Source organism: Carlito syrichta, unplaced genomic scaffold (assembly GCF_000164805.1).
Source record: "Carlito syrichta isolate Samal-C Ts95f unplaced genomic scaffold, Tarsius_syrichta-2.0.1 Scaffold316493, whole genome shotgun sequence".
NCBI classification, from domain to species: Eukaryota; Metazoa; Chordata; class Mammalia; order Primates; family Tarsiidae; genus Carlito; species Carlito syrichta.
In genome coordinates this window covers 659740-685062 of record NW_007260589.1, presented here as the reverse complement: position 1 = coordinate 685062, position 25323 = coordinate 659740, and the positions used below count along the sequence as shown (strand labels likewise).

The 25323-nt window shown below is 43.6% G+C and overlaps 1 protein-coding gene across 2 annotated transcripts in view; it reads left to right on the top strand.

The window, feature by feature from the left end:
• Positions 1-25323, top strand: part of PLCE1 (phospholipase C epsilon 1) — a 352472-nt gene that overhangs the window by 150275 nt on the left and 176874 nt on the right. For both annotated transcript variants that reach the window (XM_008074585.2, XM_008074587.1), the window contains exon 3: positions 14411-14727. In XM_008074585.2, the coding sequence (XP_008072776.1) occupies positions 14411-14727 (317 nt within the window). The remainder of the gene's footprint in view (positions 1-14410; positions 14728-25323) is intronic.

Sequence of the window (25323 nt, the reverse complement as noted above, 5' to 3'; positions counted from 1 at the left end):
CAACAAAAGAAAAAATACATAAATTAAGCTTCATCAAAATTAAAAAAACTTTTTTGTGTCAAAGGACACTATCAACAGAGTAAAAAAGCGACCCATGGAATTTGAGAAAATATTTGCAAATCCCATAAGAATAAGAGATCAATACCCAGGATATACAGATAACTAAAACCCAACAACCAAAAAACCAAACAACCCAAATGAAACATGGGCAAAGGACTTGAATTTCTCTAAAGAAGAAATACAAATGCCCAATAAGCACATGAAAAGACGCTCAACATCATTAGTCATTAGGAAAATAGAAATCAAAAGCATAATAAGATACCACTTCATATCTACTAGAATGGATAATCTGGAAGAAAACAAGTGTTGTCCAGGATGTGGAGAAACTGGAGCCCTGTGTATTGCTGGTTTATTTTATAACAATCAATCATCATCAATTCTCTGTTGATGATGATCGATTGTTATGATACAGAATCCCTTCAGGGCAATTAGTGTACATTTAAATAGCTCAGCCAGGTCAGACTCGAGCTCAGATGGTCTGCTTGGGCTCAGTTCTAGAACTATCTATGAGGTCAGCCATCCCTCAGGACTGTTGCCGAGTAAAAGGGCATCAGATTGTAAAACAACCTCTGTGGGATACAGTAGCTGCCTCTAAATGCTACACATAGGAGTTTCCATGTGACCCAGAAGTTTCACTACTACATTTCTACCCAAGAGAAATGAAGACATGTTCACACAGAAATTTTACCCAGACGTTCATAGCACCATTATTTATCATAGCCAAAACATGTAAACAACTCAAATGTCCATCAACTGATGGATAAACAAAATGTGGTATATACATACAAGGGAATATTAATCATAAAAAAGAAATGTATTGATACATGCTACAACATTGATAAACCTTCAAATCATTATGATATGTAAAAGAAGCCAAACACAAAAGGCTGTATATTTTACGATCCCATTATATGAAATGTCCAGTATAGGCAAATCCATAGGGACAGAAAATAGATTAGTGGTTGTCAGGGGCTGATGTCAGGGAGTGGGAGAGTGGAGTGACAGCTGACATGTGTGTGAGAGATGATGAACGTATTATAAAGTTGATTATGGGGATGGTTATACAACTCTGTGAATATGCTAAAAACCACAAAATTGTACACTTTGAAAAGTAAGTTTTAAACCAGGCGTGATGGTAGTCCCAGCTACTTGGGAGGCTGAGGTGGGAGGATTCTCTTGAGCCCCAGAGTTGGAGGTCAGCCTGGGCAACATAGCAAGACCCCCATCTCTAAAAATAAAAAATAAAATAAAGGAAATTTTATGGTGTGTGGATTATACCTCAGTTTTAAAAAAGAATGGACATAAATAGCTCAGCAATATTTTGGCCTGGAGGGATTTAGCTCTGAAACTGCTCTGACATCTTGATGGCGTTTGCTGATAATGCCAAGCAAAAAGGGATAAGAATATTAAAAGAAAAAAAATGTTTCCTCTATACTTACAACACTTCTGACACCAAATGCGTGGGAGTTTTTCACACCAACAATCAATTGTCCATCTCTCCCGACATCAATGAGGCGTCCTTAATTCAATTCTGACACTTTTTATCTGGAGTTAGTGTCAGACCCCACAGGTTAAGTAAGGGCTCAGTCCCATGGTGCCCCCACTTCAGATATCATCACAAGTCCTGGTTCCGTGGTACTTCTGACCAAGTTGGCTACAAATTGGGGTTCCCATGACCGAGATTCCACAATTTGCTCCACTGGCCCGCAGAACTCGGGAAAACACTCTACTTAGGTTTATGCGTTTATTATAAAGGATGCAAATGAACAGCCAGATACCGTTCATCTGTAGAGTTAAGAACAGTAAATGGTAGTTTTTAATGGGTTTTTTTTGGGGGGGGAGGGTTTTTTTTTTTTTTAACTGGGGGATTGATTACTCCAGTGTGTGGCAAGATGATACGGGTATTTCTTTTTATAAATAAATGAGGTATCACTTGGGATCTTAAACAAAAAAAACAAACTTTTTTATGACAGTGGGTACTACACAGCAGGTACCAGTTGCAGGTTATAAAAACAAAGCAAAAGTTTCTATAACCTGAAATGGCTTGATATATGGCTAAGTCTCCTCTTCTGGCTTCTTTTTTTTTTTTTTTTTTTTTGAGTTGAAGTCTCACTCTGTCACCCAGACTGGAGTGCAGTGGCCACTCCCGGCCACCGCAGCCTCGCCCTTCTGGGCTCCAGCGATCCTTCCACCTCAGCCTTCCAAGTAGCCGGAACCACAGGCATGCACTACCACGCCCGGCTGATTTTTTGATTTATTGTAGAGATGAGGTCTCACCAAGTTGCCCAGGCGGGTCTTGAACCCTCGGGCTCAGGCAATCCACTCACCTCAGCCTCCCAAAGGCCTCTTCTGGCTTCTAAGATGAAAGGCCCCAGAATTCCTTCTTCTTCTTTCAAAGGGTGAATTAATGATGATGATAAAATGACTAGCTATCAAGAGCCAAAGATGTGTACACATTTATATGCATTTTCTCATCTTAACTTCCCCATCATCACACGACACAGTTGTTTAGGACACGCCCAAGGTCACGCAGCAAATCAGCAGCTGAACTGGGCTGCCGCCATCTATCCGTGTGACTCCCAGGACCTCACTTTTGTTCTACTCCAGGGAGCTTCCCCGGAGGGTTCCAGCTCCTGAGATTCTAACTGTGGAAGGGTGGCCATGGAATGGAGAGCCCATGTCCTGGACCGGCAGTCGCGGCCTCTGAGTTCTGGTCCAACTTTGCTACTAATCAGCTCTATGACCTCGGGGCAAGAATCTTGACCTCTCAGAGGCCTGATTGATCTGTAAAGTGTGGAAAATTCATCCCAGCGATCTCTGTAGTCCCTTCCAGCTCAGCCTCCAGCCCAGTTTCTGCCTTATTTACTATCTGCTGCTCGGTTGTGTCTAGAGACCAAAAGTAAGACAGCCTCTGTGTCAGCATGGGGTGGTGATTTGGGGATGCTGGGTCTTGTGTCTGATGGGGCACCAGTTCCGTCACATCTCAGTGTGCTTTTGAACAAGTCCCTTAACGGTGTCCCCGTCTGCTCATGGGAATAGCACTGGCATGGAGTACTGTGCTGTCTGTACAGAGCGGATGTGAGGATTGAATCAGAGCTCTGTAGAGAGCCTAGTGCAATTCCTGGCACATCATAAGTACTGGGTGTTATTATCTGTCATTTAATAGTATCATAATTTATTGATAATGATGATAATGATTGATTGTTATAAAATAAAGACACAGAATCCCTTCAGGGCAATTAGTGTACATTTAAATAGCTCAGCCAGGTCAGACTCTGGAGCTCAGATGGTCTGCTTGGGCTCAGTTCTAGAACTTTGGATGAGGTCAGCCATACCGCGGGACAGTTGCCGAGGAAAAGGGTGTCAGGTTGTCACCAATAACACTCCAGAGTTACCCTCTTGTTAACTTTAAGTCAGTAATACGGTCTTCGCCTATATAGGACAACACACTATTACAACTCGCCATATGAATATGGGCTCAATTTTTTTTTTTTTACCTAATGTCATCAGAAATAGATAAGCAGTCAGTGAAAGATACTTATAGAACAGTTAATGTGCTATAAATAGAACAGATGAGAAAATACTGCTCCCTGAAAATTTCCCAACATGGGTAGGGAAAATTTTTTCTCTTTCAGTGTTGTTATGTAACGTAATAAGCACAGATGAAATATATTTACAAGATTGTTTATCACTATGTTATTTATAATGTTAAAAAATTATAAACATACCACTGACTACTAAAAAGCCCTTAAGAATCAAATATTACAAGAATAGTTTTAGGATTGGGAAATATGCACTTGAGTTCTTTAAGTTGGAAAAAATTGTGTGTCCTCTCATCCTAATTTTGTAAATATTGTGTGTTCTTATAGAAAAAAGATGAAATGCTACAAGACATATTGGCAGAGATTATCTCTGGATATGGGATTATTAATTATTCTAGTTTTCTTTATATTGGCTACATTTTCATAGTGGGCACATATTTCTTTGGAAACCAGGGGGCAAACATTGTTTTTTATTAATGTGTGTTCTGTCCGATTCTTTTTCTGCTCTGAGGCGCTTCTGTCTGGTAGATTCTTTTATCCAAATTTGTCTTAACTCTCAGTCTAGACATTTTGGGTTTTTTTTAAATACCGACTTGGAAATAATATGCTCCATTGATTTTGTGATCTCATCTTTTTCATGTAAATCTGAGAACAAGTCAACACATTTGTTGCAAGATTGATTTTGTTACTTTGAAAACCAATAACAGATAAGAACATAAAATCACCAATTAACTAACCTTTTTCTAAACACATCACTTCCCTGTAGAAAGCAATTTTCAGCTCTGTCTGAGATTTAGTGATTTTAAGCCAACTCTGAATTTTCTATAAAAAGAAATCAACGTCCTTTTCTCTCTGTCTTATTTTATACAATTAGAGTTGTATCACTGAAGGACTATGAAATGTGCAATTGAGATTCTAATGCTTAACTTTTTTTAACGTGACCTTCTACAAAATTAATTCAAATCAGAGGAAAACAGAGTAGATACAATAAGTTTTTCCTACTTTCTTTCCTAATTTAACTTGAAGTAACTTTTCAAAAACAATATTGCTATATTTATTGGAAAAAAATCTGAACAGCCCTAATGCAGTTAACCAGTTCTTTGAACATGAAAAGGTTCAGGTTTTGTTGTCTGGATGAATTTTTCAGATATCATCTTGATCTATTTTAAAAGTACTGCTATATGTGCATTCAAAAAAGTTAAGCAAAACAAAACTGTATAATAGATAAACACTGTTATTCATTTGGTATATGCTGGGCAGATCTGCAAACACATACCTACATTTATAAAATTATTCTCCCCTCAATAGGGTCATATTCCACTGTTCTCAACTTGCTTTTGTCACCTATATTTTTCATGAAAAAAAAAATCCAAATTTAGTACATACACATTCACATCACTTTGTCTATATTTTTGCAAGAATTTCTGTTGGATAATATTCTACAAGTGAAATTGCTGGGAAAAAATGTGTGCATACTTAAAATTTTGTCTTGCCCACCTGAAGAGTGTGTGCCCATTTCACTATCACCCAGAGAATGGGAATGAATGATAACATTTCAGAAACTGAGCTACGTGGGGGTACTCCCAGGTTCTGATAGGATGTAGGAGTAATTTTGTCATGATCAAGCTGGGTGTGGTGACTCACACCTGTAATCCCAGCACTTTGGGAGGCCCAGGTGGGAGGATTACCCAGGTGTTTGAGACCAACCTGGGCAATATAGTGAGACTTTGCCTCTACAAAATAAATAAATAAAAAAAATAGCTGGGCATGGTGGTGCACACCTGTAGTCAGAAAACTAAGGCAGAAATATCACCTGAGCCCAGGAGGTCAAGGCTGTGGTAAACTGTGATTGTGCCACTGCACTCCAGCCTAGGCAATGGAGTGAGACCCTGACTCAAAAAAAATAAATAAAAGAGGTCATGATCAGAAGGTTGCTTGGTAGATTTAGGGAGGTGGTGCTTTTTAAAGTCAGAATGCTGTAGGGTATTTTTGCCTAACTGTCCAACTGCACTCCCTACCCAGAAGAGCAAAGGGCCGTGTGTGTGTGTGTGTGTGTGTGTGTGTGTGTGTGTGTGTGTGTGTGTGTGTGTGTGAGAGAGAGAGAGAGAGACAGAGACAGACTCGGAGGAAATCGGGGGACTGTGTCTCCCTTGCAAAAAACCCCTCAAAGTGCTGAGTGCAACAGAGGGCATATTTTTGGAGTCAGAGCTGGATTTAAATTCCAGCCAATTTGCCTTTGAGCAAATTGTTTAACATTTCTGACCCCGGTTTGTATCGTCTGTATCGAGAGGATAATCACATCACCTGACAGGGCTCTTTGTGAGAATTAAATGTGTGTCTTGATCAAAGAGATAATATATGGTGAGGAGTTAAGAGCGAGGTTACTGGCTGCTGTTAAGATGCTAGAAAGGGTTGGGATGACCAAGCCAAGATTACCCTGGAGGGTCAAGTTTTCCCATTTTGGCAGAAAACCTTGAGACAGTCACTAATGTTCTAGTTGATGGATGCTATGATATTAACATGTGTGTGTGACACTCCACCTACCCCACCCCCACAGTCCAGAGCCGTCTTTTGATTTTTCCCAGAACCCTTTCATCACTCTCTACCGTGTGTCATTACTCACCTAGGATGTTTTTTGTTCACCTGTGTCCTCTTCTAGAGTATTCTATATCAGGGATGTCAAACCTGGGGCCCACGGGCCACAGGCGACCCAGGACAGGTGGTAACGCACCCTACAAAATGTTTTAACATCATGTGTTTTTTGGCGTTTGTTTTCTTTATGACCTCCGTGTGTAGTTCCACTTTTGAAGTTCACCATCACGTCTCATTCATGACATCGCTTTGGGGCAGCACATTACCCTTGTGAGCAACTGTTTTCAACTAGGAGGCCCATGAGGAGCAAAGTTCGAACAAACATTTCTGACGAGCACCTTGAGAACTCACTAAGAATTGCAGCCACTTCCATCAATCCAGGCATTGATAGATTAATTTTAGAAAAACAAGGTCAGATTTCCCACTGGTTTTATATTGTTCTCACTTTTCTAAACTTTATAATAAAAAATATTAAAATATACGTCTTATTTTATATATATATATATATACTAACTGTATTATATAATGTATGTGTGACCTAAGACAATTCCTCTCTCCTGGATGCGGCCCGGGGAAACCAAGGGTTGGACACCTCGTTCCATATGAACAAGGATCTGTTGTTGGTCACTAAATTCCAACATCAGAGTAGCTGGAAACAAAACCTGGCACGTCATAGGCATCAGTACACGAGTGGATGGATTTCTACTTACCATTTCTGAAACCCATTCAGCTGTATTGGCAGCTAATCCTGCTAGCCCCTGTACATGGAACACACCCAGAATAAGGCTCGGCTTGGGGTAACGCAGAGCCCTGGGCCCGGAGCCAGATGCTTCAGGCTCCTCCCAGCTTTTGCCAATTTCAGGGCTAACTACTCACAAGCCTGATGCTTGGACAAGTCATGTAACCACTTAACTCAAGCTTTCTAAAAAATAAGATTAGCAATGCCTACCTGTTATGGTTCTCCTCCATTATGTAGAGCTTATGTGAGATTATTTTGTGAGCTCTAGATTTTCGTAGCAAGAAAGACCAAATGCTTTTATTTTGGTAGGCAAAAGAGGAAATGCAAGTAATTCCCAAATCTTATGAAACAGTCACTCACCCAATATATAAGAGACCAGCCAGTCTTTGGCCCATCATAATTGGGAAGCAGCAGGTTTTTGCTGGACTCTAGCCCAAGTCCAAGGCTCTTGAGTGGTATTAGGATCTGAGCAAGCTTTTTTTTTTTTTTTTTTTGAGTTGGAGTCTCACTCTGTCGCCCAGACTGGAGTGCAGCGGCCGCTCCCGGCCATCGCAGCCTCGACCTACTGGGCTCCGACGATCCTTCCACCTCAACCTTACAGGCATGCGCTATGACAGGCATGCGCTACCACGCCCGGCTGATTTTTGATTTATTGTAGAGATGAGGTCTCGCCAAGTTGCGCAGGCGAGTCTTGAACTCACGGACTCAGGCAGTCCATTCACCTCAGCCTCCCAAAGGTGCGGGATTACAGGCTGAGCCACCAAGCCCGGCTTGTGTGTTTTTTTTTTAAAGTACTAACCCTAAAGGAGAGAGTTCCCCAAAGGCACTGTCACCCAGGGCATTAGGTGAAAAAAATGCTCACCTCGGCCCTCCCTGGGTGTTTCAGGGCTGAGCAATTTGTGGACAGCCCCTAAGGGTGACCACTGCCTGTAGACCAGGTCAGGGGCAGGTGATCACCAGGAAGGAAGGGGAGGGAAGAGGCAGGGCGGGCTCCATGGATTGCCCCAGCTTCTCAAAACAGCATCCCTCAAGAGGAGACATGACCTATGCTTCCCCTCCCTCAAGGTGTGGTGTTTCCTGGATCCACTGGAGACCCAAGCTTCAAGGATGCACATAGCTTTGTTCTTCCCACCACCCCCATCTGCCCTTGTGCCTTCCCCAGTCACACCTCTTCTCTAGTGCCTTCTGGAAAATAAAGCTTCCTTACTGGTCTTCTGCAGTGATGCTCCATTTCTCTTGACATTGGCTTCAGACACAGGGAGTAACGCACAGTTTCCTAAATAAGCTGCTGTCTCTCCTCCCCCTTCTACCATGACATTGGATTCCAGCAACATGGTGGGCTAAGCCTCCTTGAAACCATCAACCTGGCAGACTCCCCAGGCCCCATTTCCCCCACTGTGTGTGATGGAAAACTTTTGAAGAGACTGTAATTTCCATGTGAATGATATAGAGACAACAAGTTTGAGAAGGACCACGATGTGCTAAGATACTATATTCCCCTTGTGGGAATTATTATTATCATTATTATTATTATTTATTAGTATTTTTTGACAATAATATTATTATTATTATTTAACAATAATATTAGTAGTAGTAGTAGTATTTTTTGAGTCAAAGTCTCACTCTGTCGCCCAGGCTGGAATGCAGTAGCGTGCTCCTGGCACCGCAGCCTCAACCTGCTGGGCTCAGACGATCCTTCCACCTCAGCCTTCCAAGTAACTGGAACTACCGGCATGCACTGCCACGCCCAGCTTTTTTTTTTTTTTTTGATTTATTGTACAGATGAGTTCTCACCAAGTTGCCCAGGCTGATCTCGAACCCCTGAGCTCAGGCAATCCTCTAGCCTCAGCCTCCCAAAGGCCTGGGATTACAGGCCTGAGCCACTACGCCCGGCCTGTGAGAATTATTAAAGACTTTGAGAAGTCCTGCAAAGAATAAATGAATGAATGAATGAATAAAAGTTTTTAAAAAGAAAGTCTGTTTAACTTTGTTTAATCCAGGTATTTCCCTAAATTATAAACAAAGGACTGTTCTTTGCTAAATCCCGTGGAAAATCTCGATTTAAAGCTTGGGCACATTTTAATGGAGAGGACACTTCTGAGTTTCTGCATGCTACATTATCATTAATGTATGTTCATTGTATTATAACATAGTGGTTGGAATGACGGTTGCTGACCGAGAAAGGGAGCTCTGTCCTCTGTGTCAACTTCTGGGTCAAATTCTTACTTTGGGAGTTTGAGGAGATCGTTTTGTCAGATCATTCCAAATAAACTAGCACAAGAACTGATTTATTCTAAGGAAAATTGCTTAAGCAACAGCTATAAAACAGGATGCAGCTGGGTGTGGTGGCTTACACCTGTAATCCCAGCACTTTGGGAGGAAGAGGCAGGAGGATGGCTTGAGTTCAGGAGCTCAAGACCAGCCTGGGCTATATAGTGAGACCGCGTCTTTACAAAAAAAAAAAAATTAGCTGGGCACGGTGGCATGCACCTGTAGTCCCAGCTACTCAAGAGGCTGAGACGGAAGGATTGCCTGAACCTAGGAAGTCGAGGCTGAGATGAGCTGTGATCTATGTCTCTGCACTCCAGCGTGGATGACAGAATGAAACCTCGACTCAAAACAAAACCAAAACAGCAGGATGTCATTGTGGCAATATGCTGATCAGGACCATGAGTTCCAGAGTCAGGTAGATCCTGCTAGAATCCCAGCTCTCAGACTTACTACTCTTGTGACTTCAGGTGAGCCTTAGTTCTCTCACGAATAAAATATGAATCATAATACTATCTATCTCCTGAATAAAATATAAACAATAGTAATATCTAGCTCCTGAATTCATTCATATAAAGCACTCAGTATAGGAAACTTTAATCTGAGCAGAGAATCAGAATTTGAAGTTCCTATGTCTCCTGGTAAATATTTCCAGCCTGTGGCGGTATCAGAGATACAGCCCTATTCTGCTGTGGAATAACTAACTATTCAGAACATGAAACTAAGAGAGAACAGTGACTGTACATGAAACAGATCATTTAGTCACCAACCAAAAAGTGTATAAAAATTTCACAAGAGAAGAGCTACAGCGTCCAGTTTATGAACTTTGCTCCATGGATCATGAGGAAAGGTCGAGGGTCACAGAGCTGCCAGGTCTTTGGCCCATCATGGAGTGGCCCGTGTTGTAGAGAAGAAGGCTTGAGGGGAGCTCACAGCTAAGCGCTGGGGCACAGTGACGTGTAAACGGGAGACGGGAGACAATAAGAACTCAGCAAGGATGAGAGAAAGTGGGAAATGTTTTTAACCACCGCTAAAATTACGCATGCTGGGTGTACAGAAAATCATCATACCTGTAATCCCAGCACTTTGGAAAGCCGAGGCAAGAGGATCACTTGAGCCCAGAAGTTGGAGACCATCCTGGGCAACATAGTGAGACCTCGTCTCTACAAAAATAGAAAATTAGCTAAGTGTGATGGTGCACACCTGTAGTCCCAGCTACTCAGGAGGCTGAGGCAGAAGGATTGCCTGAGCCCAGGAGGTTGAGGCTGCAGGGAGCTGTGATTGTGCCACTGCACTCCAGCTGACAGAATGAGACCCCGACTCAAAAAAAAAAAAACAATAAAAAAAGACTTCTGGGATGTTTCTTTGTGGAGCATGATTTAAAATCCCTGAGTAATTCTACCTAAGAAAACCTGCTTTAAAGGGCTATATTATGTTTCAAGGCATTAGATCTGTGTTTACTTTGAGTGTGATGTTATGCTTATACTGAGACACATGGAACCACTAGATGTATTAGGGTTACACTGACCAGGTTTCTTTCTCTTCTTTTATTAATGTGTTTGCCTATGTCTCCTTTATTGCTATTTCCCGCCATTCAGTACACTCATGACTCACTGTAACAGCATATGATTCCTATTTCAAGATAGATTGCAGTTTCGAATATATTATGTTATCTTACATTATTTGCATATTTTATTACATTATCTCTTCTCTTATATATTAGGCAAGTGACTGTTTCATAAGATTTAGGAATTACTTGTATTTCCTCTGCAGAGTGCTGTAATTTGAGATGATGTTTTCTGGTCGGTTACTTCTGAGAAGAGTACCTATATGTGACTAATTCTACCGTACATAAATTAGCAGTATCTAGAAACTGTGGTCTATCCCTGTCATTGGGCCATATTCTACTCAATTTTCAGGAAATCTTGTCACTTTCTAAACTATTCAGAAAGCTGGAGGGTGGGGCCAAGTAGGGCAGGTTTGAGCAAGTGTCTGATTTTAATTTTGTTTTTTATTATGAATTTAGAGATAACCAAGTATAATCTGGTAGGCTCTACTTTTGCTGCAGTCGATTTTTGGTAGTTTAGTTCTAAAGATGTATTGAAATACTTAGAAGCAGTTTCTTGCTCACCTGCTTGACTTTCAGAATCAAAAAGAAATGGTCATCTGGATATTATGAATTTTATAGGGAAGACAAGATTTTTAAAATTTTGCCTGGAACACGTTTAAGATCATTCCAGACTTGCATCACTGATTTTGCTCGAATTTGAAAGCTTTCTCTTCACAATTTATTTTTGTTTTCAGTTTCTCACTAAAATCACTTTTCTAAAAGGGGAGCAACTCGATTAATTTTTTTAAAATTTTTTAATAAATTTTAATAGAGATGGGGTCTCTCTATGTTGCCCAGGCTGACCTTGAACTCTTGGACTCAAGCAGTCTTCCTGCTTCAGCCTCCCAATGTGCTGGGATTGCAGGTGTGAGCCACCATGCCCAGCTGTTTGTTGTTTTTTTTTTCTTTTAAAAAAAAATTTGATTTGATTTTTGTTATTTATTTATTCATTTTTTCATTTATTTATTATAAAGTTGTGGGGTACAGTGAGGTTTAACTACATAAGTAGTCTGCATGTGGGTGAAGTTTGGGCTTCTAACTGGCCAGCTGATATTTTGATCAGAAGATAACGGTCACTATACTTAGACAGGAAGGAGTCAGGGACTGTTGCACACCTTGCAGAGAAGGTAGACGATGAAGGGAAGGTACACAATGCCCTTGGCATCTAAAGGCTAAAGGAAGTCCTGTTTATTGATTTTGAAGTATAAAGGAAACTGAACATTTAGGCGGGCAAAGAAGTCAGTGGAAAGAAAGCGACTGAGGGGGGAGATAACCATTGAGGCAAGTAATGGAAGAGATGAAGGTAGATTAAAATCATGACTGTGTGGGCCTTGGGGAGGAGGGAACACGTGCCGTACTCAGAGAGGGAAAAGAAGGTGGAGGAAGGGCAAGCACTGGAATCGAAGGAGTTCCTAATCATCTCAGTAGAGTAAGTCAAGAAACGGTCAAACTGTGAGGAAAGCAAAAGTGGGTTTAGGAGTGTGAGAAGAATAGAAAAAAGGAAAGAGAAAAAGAAGACGGTGAGTGATTTGGGGGAAATATGAGAAAATTTAGATTAGCCTGGAAGCCTCCCTGAGGGCCCAACTGAAGTTAAATAACAGGAATTAGCAATGGCCCCAACCCTAAGTAGCATACTTGTCAGCGTCGTCATCTAGTGGCCCAGAAGCCAAGGGCATGGATGGTTTGAGCCTGCCCAGGCTTGAGGATAGGAAAGTGCCTGTGGTGGTAAGTCAAGGGGATGGTGAGGGAATCTTTAACCGGCAGTGCCACATAAAATACAGACCACAGCACCAGACCAAGGCTTGCTGAAGACAGAGAAGGTTTATTAGAGAGGGTCAAAGGGGAGAAGGAAGTCATTCTCAAGGATGATGCCTTCAGAGTTCAGTAATACAGAGACGGAGCAGTTTGGAGTCATAATTTCAAAGCTTTTGGCACTAGTGATTTTCAAAAAGAATCCAGGAATCCTGAGGTCTGAATGTGAAGGAAGTCACCCTTAGGAACTTTGCTGTTGTCCAGGCCAGATGACAGGTATCTCTAGGAAGAGAGTGCATGACATGAGTTTGTGACATTTCTCCAACCTAGGCAGCCACAAAACTGATTTTTCTTGCAAATACCAGTATTCCAAAGATTATACTTTGGGGAACTGCGTTCTAAGGCTCATCATCATTTCAACGTTTGTTGAATGAATCAATGAGTTATAGGCAGGAAGTTAAGAAGCAACCTGGGCGGGTGTCAAAATAAAGAGGAGGCATGGTGGCATCTCCAGGGAGGGGATCATTTTGAGCCTTCAGTCCCCGCTTTGGTCCTCCCATCTCATGTGCCTTCTCTCCTCCAGCCCTCTGCCACCTTCTGGCTACCAGCTGTAGACCAGGGAGGGAGATTGATTTATTTAATACATCTCCTATTCACCTGCTCCTTCCTTACTTTTTTTTTTGAGTCAGAGTCTCACTTTGTTACCCAGGCTGGAGTGCAGTGGCACGCTCACGGCCACCCCAGCATCAACCTGCTGGACTCTGGCGATCCTTCTGCCTCAGCCTTCTAAGTAGATGGAACCACAGGCGTGTGCCATCACACCTGGCTAATTTTTTTGATTTATCGTAGAGACGAGGTCTCACCAAGTCGCCCAGGCTGGTCTCGATACCCTGGGCTCAGACGATATTCTCACCTCGGTCTCCTAAAGTGCTGAGATTGTAGGTGTGAGCCACTGCACCCAGCCTGCAGTAATAATACTTTGTTTTTTTGTTTTTATGTGTGTTTGTTTTTTTTTTTGAGTTGGAGTCTCACTCCGTCGCCCAGGTTGGAGTGCAGTGGTATATTCACGGCCACCCCAGCCTCGACTGGGCTCAGGTGACCCTTCCACCTCAGCCTTCCAAGTAGCTGGAACCACAGGCGTGTGCCACTTTGCCCAGCTAATTTTTTTGATTTATCGTAGAGATGAGGTCTCACCAAGTTGTCCAGACTGGTCTCGAGCCCCTGGGCTCAGGCAGTCCTCTCGCCTCTGCCTCCCAAAGTGCTGGGATGACAGGTGTGAGCCACCACACCTGGCTCCTTCTTTCCTTTTATTGGTGTTCTACTCTTGCAGATCCCCACATAGATCTCAGTGGAACCAAAGTCACCCTCTGAGGATGGAGAGTTGGCAGAGTAGACCATGACGTTTGGAAACCGTGTGTGCAGAGGGCCCCGGGTCCCTGAGTCTCCAGAGGGTTCACACACAACATACGGATTCTTGTCCATGCTTCCCCACCTCACAGCCTTCTTCCCCTTCCCATTTCAGGTGGCTGTGCTCACACCCACCCTCATTTCTTTTTGCTCTGATGGTTAGCAAAGGAAGATAAGGAAGCAAATGGCACGCTGCAAAGAACACAAAGGATGAGCCCTAGATTAACGCTGCTCCTGACAATGGAAAACTAAGCTTCTACCCTGACTCATTAGGAGGCAGGCGGACAGGTAAAACAGATATCAGAGTCCATAGCAACACAAACAGTATAGAACTTCCCATCAAGCAAAGGAAACTACAAGATTTTGAATGGCTCTCAAATCATGTCTGTTGTAGGGGTTACCCACCTTGGTGTAACTGTGACTGCTGTGACTTTATTTCAGAACGCCAGCCGGGCCCCTCTATGGCCAATTCCAATGCCCTCCCTTCAAGTTCAGCTGGGATCAGTAAGGAACTGATTGATTTGCAGCCCCTCATCCAGTTCCCAGAGGAAGTCGCCAGCATCCTGATGGAGCAGGAGCAGAATATTTACCGAAGAGTCCTGCCAGTCGACTACCTTTGCTTCTTAACCCGGGACTTGGGCACTCCAGAATGCCAGAGGACCCTGCCCTGCCTCAAAGCATCCATCTCAGCATCCATCCTTGCCTCCCAGAAAGGAGAGCACAATGCCCTGGAAGATCTCGTGATAAGATTTAACGAGGTAAGAAGCCACTTCTGGATGTCTTGGTATTTGACTTGCCAGTGGGTGATTTTTCAGTGTATTTCTCCTTCTGGTTTGTCTGTTATGATGTCTCATCTGCCTCCCCATTCTTGCCACTCTATGACAACTGTTTTTCTTTCTAGGCAGTGAGCAGGCTCATCCTCCCCCTCACTGCACCCAACCTGCCCCGAGTCTGATTGACCTTACTTCCGTTCCACACCATTTCCCAGTTCACTACTCCTTCTGATACAGATTTTTCAGGTCAGCCTGGGCTTCGAGAATGTCAGCTCAATGGGTCAGCAAGCTGAGCCCCAGAGAGTGTCTCACCTGCCTCTCCATTCAGTTCGATGGGCTGGCAGGCCTAACCCCAGGAGTCTTGTCTCTAATGGGCTGACAAGCAAGCCCTGAGAGCATTACAGCCCCCAGTAGTATCTCAGCTTCAGAGTCTTGCCTTCTGCCAGAAGCTCTCCCAGTACAGCGAACTCTGTCAGCTGGCAAGTTGTCCTCCAGGTTGTGTGGATCTTTGGCTCTGACAATCTTCTGCACCTCTTCAGTTCGGGGGTCTTGTCTCATATCCAGAAGGAATGAGGGACACTGACAGCTGGAAAGTGAGAAAGCAGGATTTACTGAGAGGACAGAAAAGCTCCCACACTACAAGGAGACCAAAGAGGGTTGCCAGCCTGGGACCAAAACCTGGTGCTATGTTATATAGCCCTAAGACCTAGCCAATTGGCTAACACTAGCTGTTGGTTGGCACTAGCAGTGCTGCTTGGTCAGTACTAAGGACCAATCAGCAGGAGGTACAGGCCTAATGGTGACCTGATTGGTTGGCTCTTGGCAATGAGTCGATTGGTTGTTTTTCTATCCCATCATGAGTATTTGAGCTCCAGCTTGAGTGGTTTATAGGGAGCTTGTTTACCAATGTGAGTGTATCAGCCCAGAGGCCTGCCAGAAGTTCAATACTTGTGACTGGCCCTGTCTGCCTTCCTAGATTTTCTCTGGCTATCTCCTTTCTCACTCCATCCTTCTCCCTTTGGACAACCAGACTCTCAATCCCTGGTCTCCCCACACCCCACAGATTCCCACAGGTGCTTTTAAGACCCGATGTCTCAATTTTGAGTTTTGACAACATGATCCCTGGCCACATCTAACCCCACCCCCGCCTCCTCCACCATCAGGTCTCCTCAGCAGAAAGTTGAGAACCAACACACCAGAGTCAGAGAGCAGGGAGGAATTGTAGGACAAGTTATTGAGGGGCAGTGACTCACCCCATTCCTCTCTGCATCCCTTGAAGATCCTCGGCCCCAGAACGTCACCCCAACGTCTCAGACCAGTTCTGAAGAGGAGACACGTGACTGAAGTCTGGGAACACTTAGGACAGGGCCACTAGATGGGGTCTAGAAATTCACTGGGCGGCAAAGAGCCACTGGCTGACATCCCTGTGGCCCTGGGGCAAGAAGAGGGGTGGGGAGGAGGGGCCGGCCTCCAGGTTGTACTGGGCTCCGGGCCTGCTGCCTCTCAGGCTTAAAGGGTATTTCCTCTTCACAGTGTGACCCCACACCCAGAGTTTTCTATTCTACATTTTATTTGTTTTAGACTTGATGTTTTTCACCCCACTTACCCCGACTTGAAGCTCATAGATTTCATTTCTTTTGCCTTGAAATTAAATCACAGGCTGGGTGCGTTGGCTCAAGCCTGTAATCCCAGCACTTTGGGAGGCCAAGGCGAGAGGTTTGCCTGAGCCCAGGGGTTCGAGACCAGCCCAGGCAACTTGGTGAGACCTCATCTCTACAATAAATTTAGAAATTATCTGGGTATCATAGCGCGCACCTGGTGTTCCAGCTGCTTGGAAGGCTGAGGTGGAAGGATCTCCTGAGCCCAGCAGGTTGAGGCTGTGGTGTCGGTGAGTGTGCCACTGCAATCCAGCCTGGGTGACAGAGTGAGACTCCAACTCAAAAGAAAATAAATTAAATCACAAAGTTTTAATCTGCATGTTGGTTGGTTGTTGCTTGGTTGAACTCTGCAAACACATAGTCGTTTTCCGTTTTAGTCTTTAAGTAAACTCTACCTAAGTGCTGAGTGCCATTCTGGGTCACATAGGTCTTTGATTGACAGAGGCTCTGTCAGCCCTTGTTACTTATACACCTTCACACTCTAGCAGCTCCATAGCTTGCCAATTGAGACCCTGATGATGGCTGTGTCAGGGACACAGGATAAGGCCCCGTGAATGCAGAATGTGTTAATGGCTGAGCCCAAGTGGTTCTGTGTCCAGAGATAGATCAATTATCTATAGGAATTGCTGATCTACACCTAGCGCTGTCCTGCTAACCATTTATTGGTGGTCTGTTTATTGCATGTACCATTTATTTGCTCCTTACAACTACCTTGGGAGACAGTCTTGTCATGAGCCCCATCTTAGCCAAGAGAAGCTGAGAGAAGCGGAGAGGAGGTTATTTGCCCAAGCTTACACAAGTGGGAGGTGGCAATTGTGAGATTCAAACTGGTTTGAATCGCTGCAGTGTCCTGCCCGCCACCTGCATGGGGATGGTGTTGGGGGTGGTACTATCTAAAACCACAGACTCTTGGACCCACTCCAAACTGAGTAAGACAGGCTTTCTGGGAGCCCACATGAGAGCTGACAAAACTCCCTTCCCCGAAGTTGTTTTTTTAAAAAGAAATCTCCTGATGTTCTTGATTTTCCTTACTGATAAAAATGGTACGGAACATGAAAGTTCCAGTAAATTGGGTGATTTTAATAGTGGATTTTACTGTATTTCCTGAGCTATTTTAAATGCCCTGATCTACCTACAGTTATATCATTAGGGCCCTAGTCATGTCTTTTTTTTTTTTTTTAATTTGACCTGAACTTACAAGTAAATTGCTAGAACTTGTAAAATCTAATTTTAAATTAAACTTGGATTTCTTCCACTCACTGCCATAACCTTGGGAATCAAAGATGAATCAATGATTTCACTAATTCAGAGTTAGTGATGATATAGCCCACAGCTGAGTGGAAGCAATTTTTGGACTATCTCTGAAAATAGTTTAGCTAAGCAACTTCAGAACGTAAACAAGATTTCTGGGAAATCACTTAAACTACTTAAGAGAACAGTCTGTTTCAAGTATTCTCAAGCATCTATTTTCATACAAATTATGGTATACTGATTATAAATCAGTCTTACATAGACATTCTAAGCAGATCTCAAATGATCTCTAGGCAACACTGGGATGGCTACATTCTAGTTGCTTGAGATGGCTTATGCTAGAAAAGCTCCATTATATCAAAAGAGAATTATTAAATTTATATTTTCATCTGTTTAGAATGGCCTTTCCGCCAAATGACTTTACATACAGTAAAGAAAAGGAAGGAACAGAACTTGCATTGATTTAATAAGTGCTCTGGGCTGGACATTGTCCCAGTTTTTAATCCCGTTTAATCCTTATGCCAGTGTCCATTATCCCTGTCTTGCAGATGAAGGAAGTAAAGCTTAGACTGCAAACTAAATAGTGATGGTGCTGAATTACGACCCACAGAGTAAGATAAATATTCTTGGGTCCATACTGAGACACTTATAGCTCTTATTTATAGAAGAATTCCCAGTGATAAATATAGAAGAAACGGAGGAAATAGGAAATCATCATTAAAACACAGCACTAATGACTGTTGCAGACAAGAACCACTAGAGAATTCTAAAATTATTGGGCAAAAGTGAATTCTAAAATTATTGGGCAAAAGTTAAGTCTGCTGAGAAATAGGATATTTGCATAGTCTCAGATCATGTCTCCACAATACATTTATTAATTACAAAGGGAAAGACAGAAGTGTGGAGAAACCTAGTAGACACGGCCTTAACCAAGTTCAAGGCTGACAGAATCCGTAATGAGAACTGTCAATGTATACCCCTGGTATGATGCATTGAGAAGGGCAGGACTTCGTTGCTATGATGTTCTTGCCAAAAATGCATAACCTAAATCTAATAATGAAAAAACAGTTAGGCAACCCTAAACTGAAGAACATTCCCCTCTTCAAAAATGTCAAGGTCATTCACGGTAAAGAAAAACTAAGAAACTACCAGAGATAAGAGAAGACAAGGAGGCATGACATCTAAATGCAGTGTCAAGCCGGGCTCGGCGGCTCAGCCTGTGATCTCGTGCCTTTGGGAGGCTGAGGTGAGTGGATTGCCTGAGCCCACGGGTTCGAGACCCGCCTGGGCAGCGAGACCTCATCTCTACAATAAATCAAAAAATCAGCTGGGCATGGTAGCGCATGCCTGTAATTCCGGCTACTCGGAAGGCTGAGGCGGGAGGATCGCCGGAGCCCAGCGGGTCGAGGCTGCGGTGGCTGGGAGCGGCCACTGCACTCCAGTCTGGGCGACAGAGTGAGACTCCAACTCAAAAAAATAAACAAATAAATAAATGCAGTGTCAGGTCCTATTGGGTCCTGGACTAGGAAAAAAAAGCATTAATGAAAAGCCTTTAATAAGGCTTATGGTTGAGTTAGTAGTATTATTAGTTAGTACAGGCTGATTTTGAATCACAGTACCTTTAGGGGAAGCTGGGTAAAAGGTATATGGAAACTTGCTGTACTGTTTTTTGCAATGTTTCTGTAAATCTAAAATTACTTCAAAATAAAAAATATTTTTTAAAAAAAGCAGTGAGATGGAAGAGGTTGTGTCACTTGTCCAAGGTCACACAGTAGCTGACTGGATATCAGAATCCAGATCTATCTGTCTTCAAAGTCTGTCTCTTCTCACCCAACTATCTCTCTACTTGTTAAATCACCAAGTTCAAGTTTGTAGTAAAACCAGAATTACGCATTTAGAATTTAATCAGCCTGGGTTCCCTTTCCCTCTTCCCTCCCTCACTTTCTACTTCTTTTAAAACTCCTGTGCATCTGTCCTTTTTCTCTCCTCTTACTATTTCAACTTTTGTTTGTTTGTTTTTGAGTCGGCATCTCACTTTGTACCTCAGGCTGGAGTACAGTGACATAGTCATGACTACCGCAGCCTTGACCTGTTCAGGTGATCCTTCTGCTTCAGCCTCTCTAGTAGCTGGGACTACAGGCACAGGCCACCATGCCCACCTTTTTTTTTTTTCTTTTTTAATTTTATTGTAGAGACAAGGTCTTGCTACGTTACCTAAGCTGGTCTTGAACTTCTGGGTTCAGGCAATCCTTTCCCTTGGGCTCCCAAAGTGCTGGACTTATAGGCATGAGCCACTATGCCTGATCCTGTTTCAATTTTTAATCCAGTTTTCTATTATCTAGACTTCTGCCATCACTCCCTCATTCATTAATTCATCCTCTCAAGGCATCTTTGTTGAGCGCTTACTATGCTCTAGCCTCCTTCTCTTTTTCCCATGGGTGTGCCAAACATACTTTTCAAAAATAAACCATCAGTAATATGTGATGAAAACTGATAGCGTGATTAGCCCATACTTTGGTTGTGTCCAAACTTAAATAACAAAAACAAATGCACTTTCCACAGTGGAAGGAAGATACATATTCCTGGGAACATGGAAACTTGCTGTACGGTTTTTTGCAATGTTTCTGTAAAGCTGAAGTTACTTCAAAATAAAAAATATTTTTTTAAAAAAGCAGTGAGATGGAAGAGGTTGAGTCACTTGTCAGGATTCCCCAGAATCCTGAAGACAAGAAACAGACAATGAGTTCCCTTGCAGGAAGGCTGATCACTTAGGGATAAGTGAATGCATTTACATATACGTTTGGTCACACGGTTAACATGTATTCAGCATTTTCTAGAAGCAGGCAGTATGGTGGATGTGCACTCAGGAAAGTAAATAACAGCCTGCGGCTGCCAGAAGCTACCAGGCACGGATACAAGTAACTACCAAAAAAGGCAGAAAGTAAGTACAGCTTGAGTGGCACCAACAGGGAGGGACATGGTGTCCAGGTGAGTGATCAGAGCTTGTCCTGCTGATCCCTGGAGTCCGGGCCTGGGTCTTGAGGGATGAGAGGAGCCAAGGGGGAAGGTCACAGGGAAGATAGCCCAGACAAGAAGACATCAGACAGCTTTTGTCTTGACAAGACCCATGGTCTAGGGAGGCAGCTTGCTCCTGGTTGCCCACAGAACATGCTTATGAGCTGGAAGTTTCCATCTTTAACAACTGCCTACACAACGACTTAACGTAATGTGGGGAAAGGGAAGAACATTCCTGATGCCTTTCGGGCAATGTTGCATAAAGTTTGTTCTTAGAAAACTATGGTTAAAATGCAATTCAAAGTATGACCATGAAGTAACTGAAAAGAAAGACCGGGAGGTAAAGCATTTAAAACCCATTGGGATTGTGGCTTGGAAGCCGTACTTCCATCCGTTTCCCTTTCTCTTTCTTCCAAGACTATGGTGGGCACCAGAGATGCTTCCAAAAGGCAGCCTCTATCATCGAAAAGATACAGCAGAGCGTGCCAGGTCAGTGCTCAAGCAGATGGTAGTCACGCTGTGAGCTGCGGGAGGGCTCGGGCCTGCTCTGCTTGGTCTGGGAGACAGGTCTTCCCAAATCTTCTTCACCCAGACACAGATCTGGTCATATTATATTCTTGATCTAAAGCTCCAAGACGCCGGTGTTCTAGTTCTGTTCTCTCTCTCTCTCTCTCTCTCTCTCTCTCTCTCTCTCTCTCTTTTTAGGTCAAGCAGCCTTCCTGCCTGGCCACCCACGAAGTCTCTTGCTTTGACAATCTGAAATCATTCTGTTCTTTTCCTCCTCCTTTTTTTCTGCCTCTATCTTTTTTCTTATACCTCCAGCCCACATTCCTTTGATCTTACTTTATTTTCATTCCTCTTAGAATAAAACCCTGACCCATTTATCTTTTTCAGGAGAGACCAAAAAACGTTTTGTTTTTGTTTTTTTGAGACGGGGCCTCACTCTGTTGCCCAGGCTGGCATGCAGTAGCACAATTATGATTCACCACAGCCTCGAACTCCTGAGCTCAAGCGGTCCTCCCTCCTCAGCCTCCCAAGTAGCTGGGACTGCAGGCGTGTGCCATTACACCCGGCTAATTTTTGTATTTTTTGTAGAGACAAGGTCCACTATGTTGCCCAGTCTGGTCTCGAACTCTTAAGCCCAAACGATTCTCTCCCGAAGTCCTGGGATTACAGGTGTGAGCCACCGTGCCTGGCCCGAGAGACATTTTTTATAGATAATTTGACCAACGAGATGATATGCCTTAGCACACACAGCTGAGCAAAGAGGCAAGGCAAGTGAAGATTGAGGTACACTCTTATTCCCTTAGCTACCGCCCACTTTTTCTGGAGAAGCACCGTGGTGGGACATGGAATGAAGGGGAAAATTGTGGGATCACAGTTTGCTAGAGCCATGAGTTCCCCAACCTCATGCCTCCTCAATATGGTGTCTGCTCTGGCCGTGTTCACCCAACGATGCTCTTTGGGATTGGAACTCTTCCTTGTCTTCATCTACAGTGGGTCCTCAGGGTCTGTCACCCAGGTAAATTTTCTACTCCATAACCTGTCACTGCCCACACCACTGCCAGGCACTCGTGTGTGACAGTTGATATCTCTGCCTGGGAAGTGATTTTCAAGGGGCCATAAGCAGGTTTTATTCTTTCCTGTGTCCTGAAAAGGCAACTTTTGCTTGTCGAGTGGTTCTTGGCAAGACCATTCGTCTGGGCATCTCTTTTGGACCAGCTGGTCCAAGAGCAGCTCACAACACATGTGCCAGGTTGAAGTTCACAGTTCTGGAGACCCCAGCAGCTTCTGCAAGGCCTCCACCTGTCCCAGGTGTCTTTCCCCCACCCCCTTCTTTGGGATCAACCTGAGCGTTCATCAGTCAACTTCCTTCAGCCACACACACACAGGCAGCCCAGGGTGACACTCAGTTGTTGCTGGTTCCTTCCATCTGGTAGGTTTTGCCAGATGTCAATTCAACACAGTTTAAAAGCCACCCCCTCTATCAAGAATGCCAAGGTGCAGCTTAACACCCTGAGAAAGAACAGTAAGAACAAATGAACCATCTGGCCAGAGAAGAGCTGTTTGCACTGAGCCCTTTCAGCCAGAATCCCTTAGACACTTCGTACGCGATGACAATCACTTGGCAGGTTCCAACATCTGTCCAGTCTTTCGGGGAAACCATTTCCACACAGGAAGCAGAAAGCTCACATGTGGTGATGATTAGGGCAATGTCCTCGTGTCCACATATGCTCCCTCACCTGAAATGCCGAAAAAATACTGCTATTGAATGTGTATATTCAACCATGTCAAGAGCAGTGTCTGTCAAAGCTTGTCCACCCTTTTATTAAAGCAGACAGCCGAGCACATCATCTGTTCAGACTCGTATACAGACTGTCATCCTCAGATCTGAACGCTCACAGGGCAAATTCCCGATAAAGTCCCCTTGAGCTAAGGGGAATTTCAGCTCACTTTGGAAAACCAAATTTGTCCTTGACAACACACCTCCGTCCAGAGGCACACCTCTAAGAGCAGATGTTGTATCCTTTCCCCAGAACATTTCACTGAACATTCCTAAGAGAGTTGATATTTTATTCTAAAAATCTCTGGACTAAAAAAATACAGTAGGCAGTTGAATCCCAGAGACTCCGCTGTGCAGGACAGCAACCTAAGCCCAAGGTTATTTGTGGTGGTGCATCCATCCTGGAGCTGATTGACAGCCAGTCCAGTGTCATGGTTCCTGGCCGTCAGCACCCATGGGACTCGCCTCACTAACCATAACACTCAGGAGATGACGGGGCTGAGAATAACAGGCACGACGGCCAGTCCTGGCTCTGCTCTTCGGGCAGGTGGCCTGGGTTTCAATCTGCCATTTCCAGCTGTGCAGCCTCAAGCCAGATGCCTAATCCAACCTCTTTCCATGGGAATAATAATACCTACGGTGGAAGCTTTATGTGAGAATGACACATTTAAAGCACTTAGCAGGGACCAAAGACACAGTGATGGTTCAGTGTCAGTTACAACGAAATACCAAAACAACTGCATTTTCAGAACAACTCATGATAATAATTTTTTTTAATGAAACAAGGGTCTCTGTTGTCCAGGCTGGAGTGCAGTGGCACAGTCATAGCTCACTGCACCCTCAAACTTCCTGGGCTCAAGCCATCCTTTCACCTCAGCCTCTCAAGTAGCTGGAACTACAGGCGCACCGTCACACCCAGCTAATGTTTTCTTATTTTTTGTAGAAATGGGCTCTCGCTATGTTGGCCAGACTGGTCTCAAACTCCTGGCCTGAAAGCATCTTCCTGCCTCAGCCTTTCAAAATGCTGGGAACAAAAGCACAAGCCACCACACCAAGGCTGCCGTGATTATTTTATGATTCTGATCACCCTCACTTTGCAGATCGAAAAACTGAGGCACAGAAAGACTAAGTAAATGATCTGTGGTTTCAATTAAATTTTTTTTTTGGTGGGAGGCCAGGGTCTCACCCTCTTGCCCAGGCTGGAGTGCAATGGCATGATCATGACAATCGCAGCTCATGGCAAGCTCGACCTCCTAGGCTCAGGTGACACTTTCATCATCCCGAGTAGCTGGGACTACAGGCACGTGTCACTGTGCCTGACTAATTTTTTTGGGGGGTGGGTAGTGGGAGGTAGAGATGAGGTCTCACTGTGTTGCCCAGGCTGATCTCGAACCCCCGGGCTCAAGTAATCATCTTGCTTCTGCCTTCCAAAATGCTGGAACCACAGGCACATGCCACCACGCCCAGCTAATTTTTTTCTTCTAATAGAGACAAGGTTTCACTATGTTGCCCAGGCTGGTCTCAAACTTCTGGGCTCAATTGATCCTCCCACCTCAGCCTCTCAAAGTGCTAGGATTACAGGGGTGAGCCACCACGCCTGGACTGTAGTTTCAGAGTAAGATTGCACCCAGTTGTTCTAGCTTCCAGAGCCTATGTTTTTGGCTCTTCATGGCTCAGCTCTTTGGTGCTATTGAATCAAGAGCTGAAGGAGCCTTTTTTCTAGAACTCAGTTCTCTTGATCTGAATAAAACTATTTTCTTTACCGTGAGATTCAGGACATTTTTTTATGATTTCAACATGTATAATTTTGTTGACCTTCTTACTGACTTGAACCCAAGTACTTACTTCCTGGAGTGAGGACGTGGCATCTCCTTTGAACGGGGAGATTGTGGCCCTCGAAACGGGCAAGACAATAGCATCTCAAGGTGTCTGAGAATATTTGAGCATGAGGAATAAGTTGTCGTTTCCACAGCACCAGGCAGAAGGCAAATTTAGGACTTTTCTCTTTTTTTTATTTTTTATTATAAAATTGTGGGGTACAGATAAGGGTTAGGTTTTGTTTGTTTGTTTTTGTTTTTATTATAAACTTTTCAAGTTCCCTTCTTGGCTCTGAGGTTTCCTTAAATATGAGAATGTTGGGTTCCAAAAAAATCCAAATTTTACATTATTTTATTTTTTTTATCTTCGTCTCTTGACCACATCATCTCTGTTATATATTTTTTCTCTTCTCTCTGTTTGTTTCCATTTTGCATGAAATCCACACCCCTCATGAGATAGTGCTGTGGTTGGAATGCGTCCCCTCCAAAATTCAGGTGTTGCCAATGAACTGTTGTTAAAAGGCTGGGCCCTTAAGAGGTGATTAGGCCATGAGGG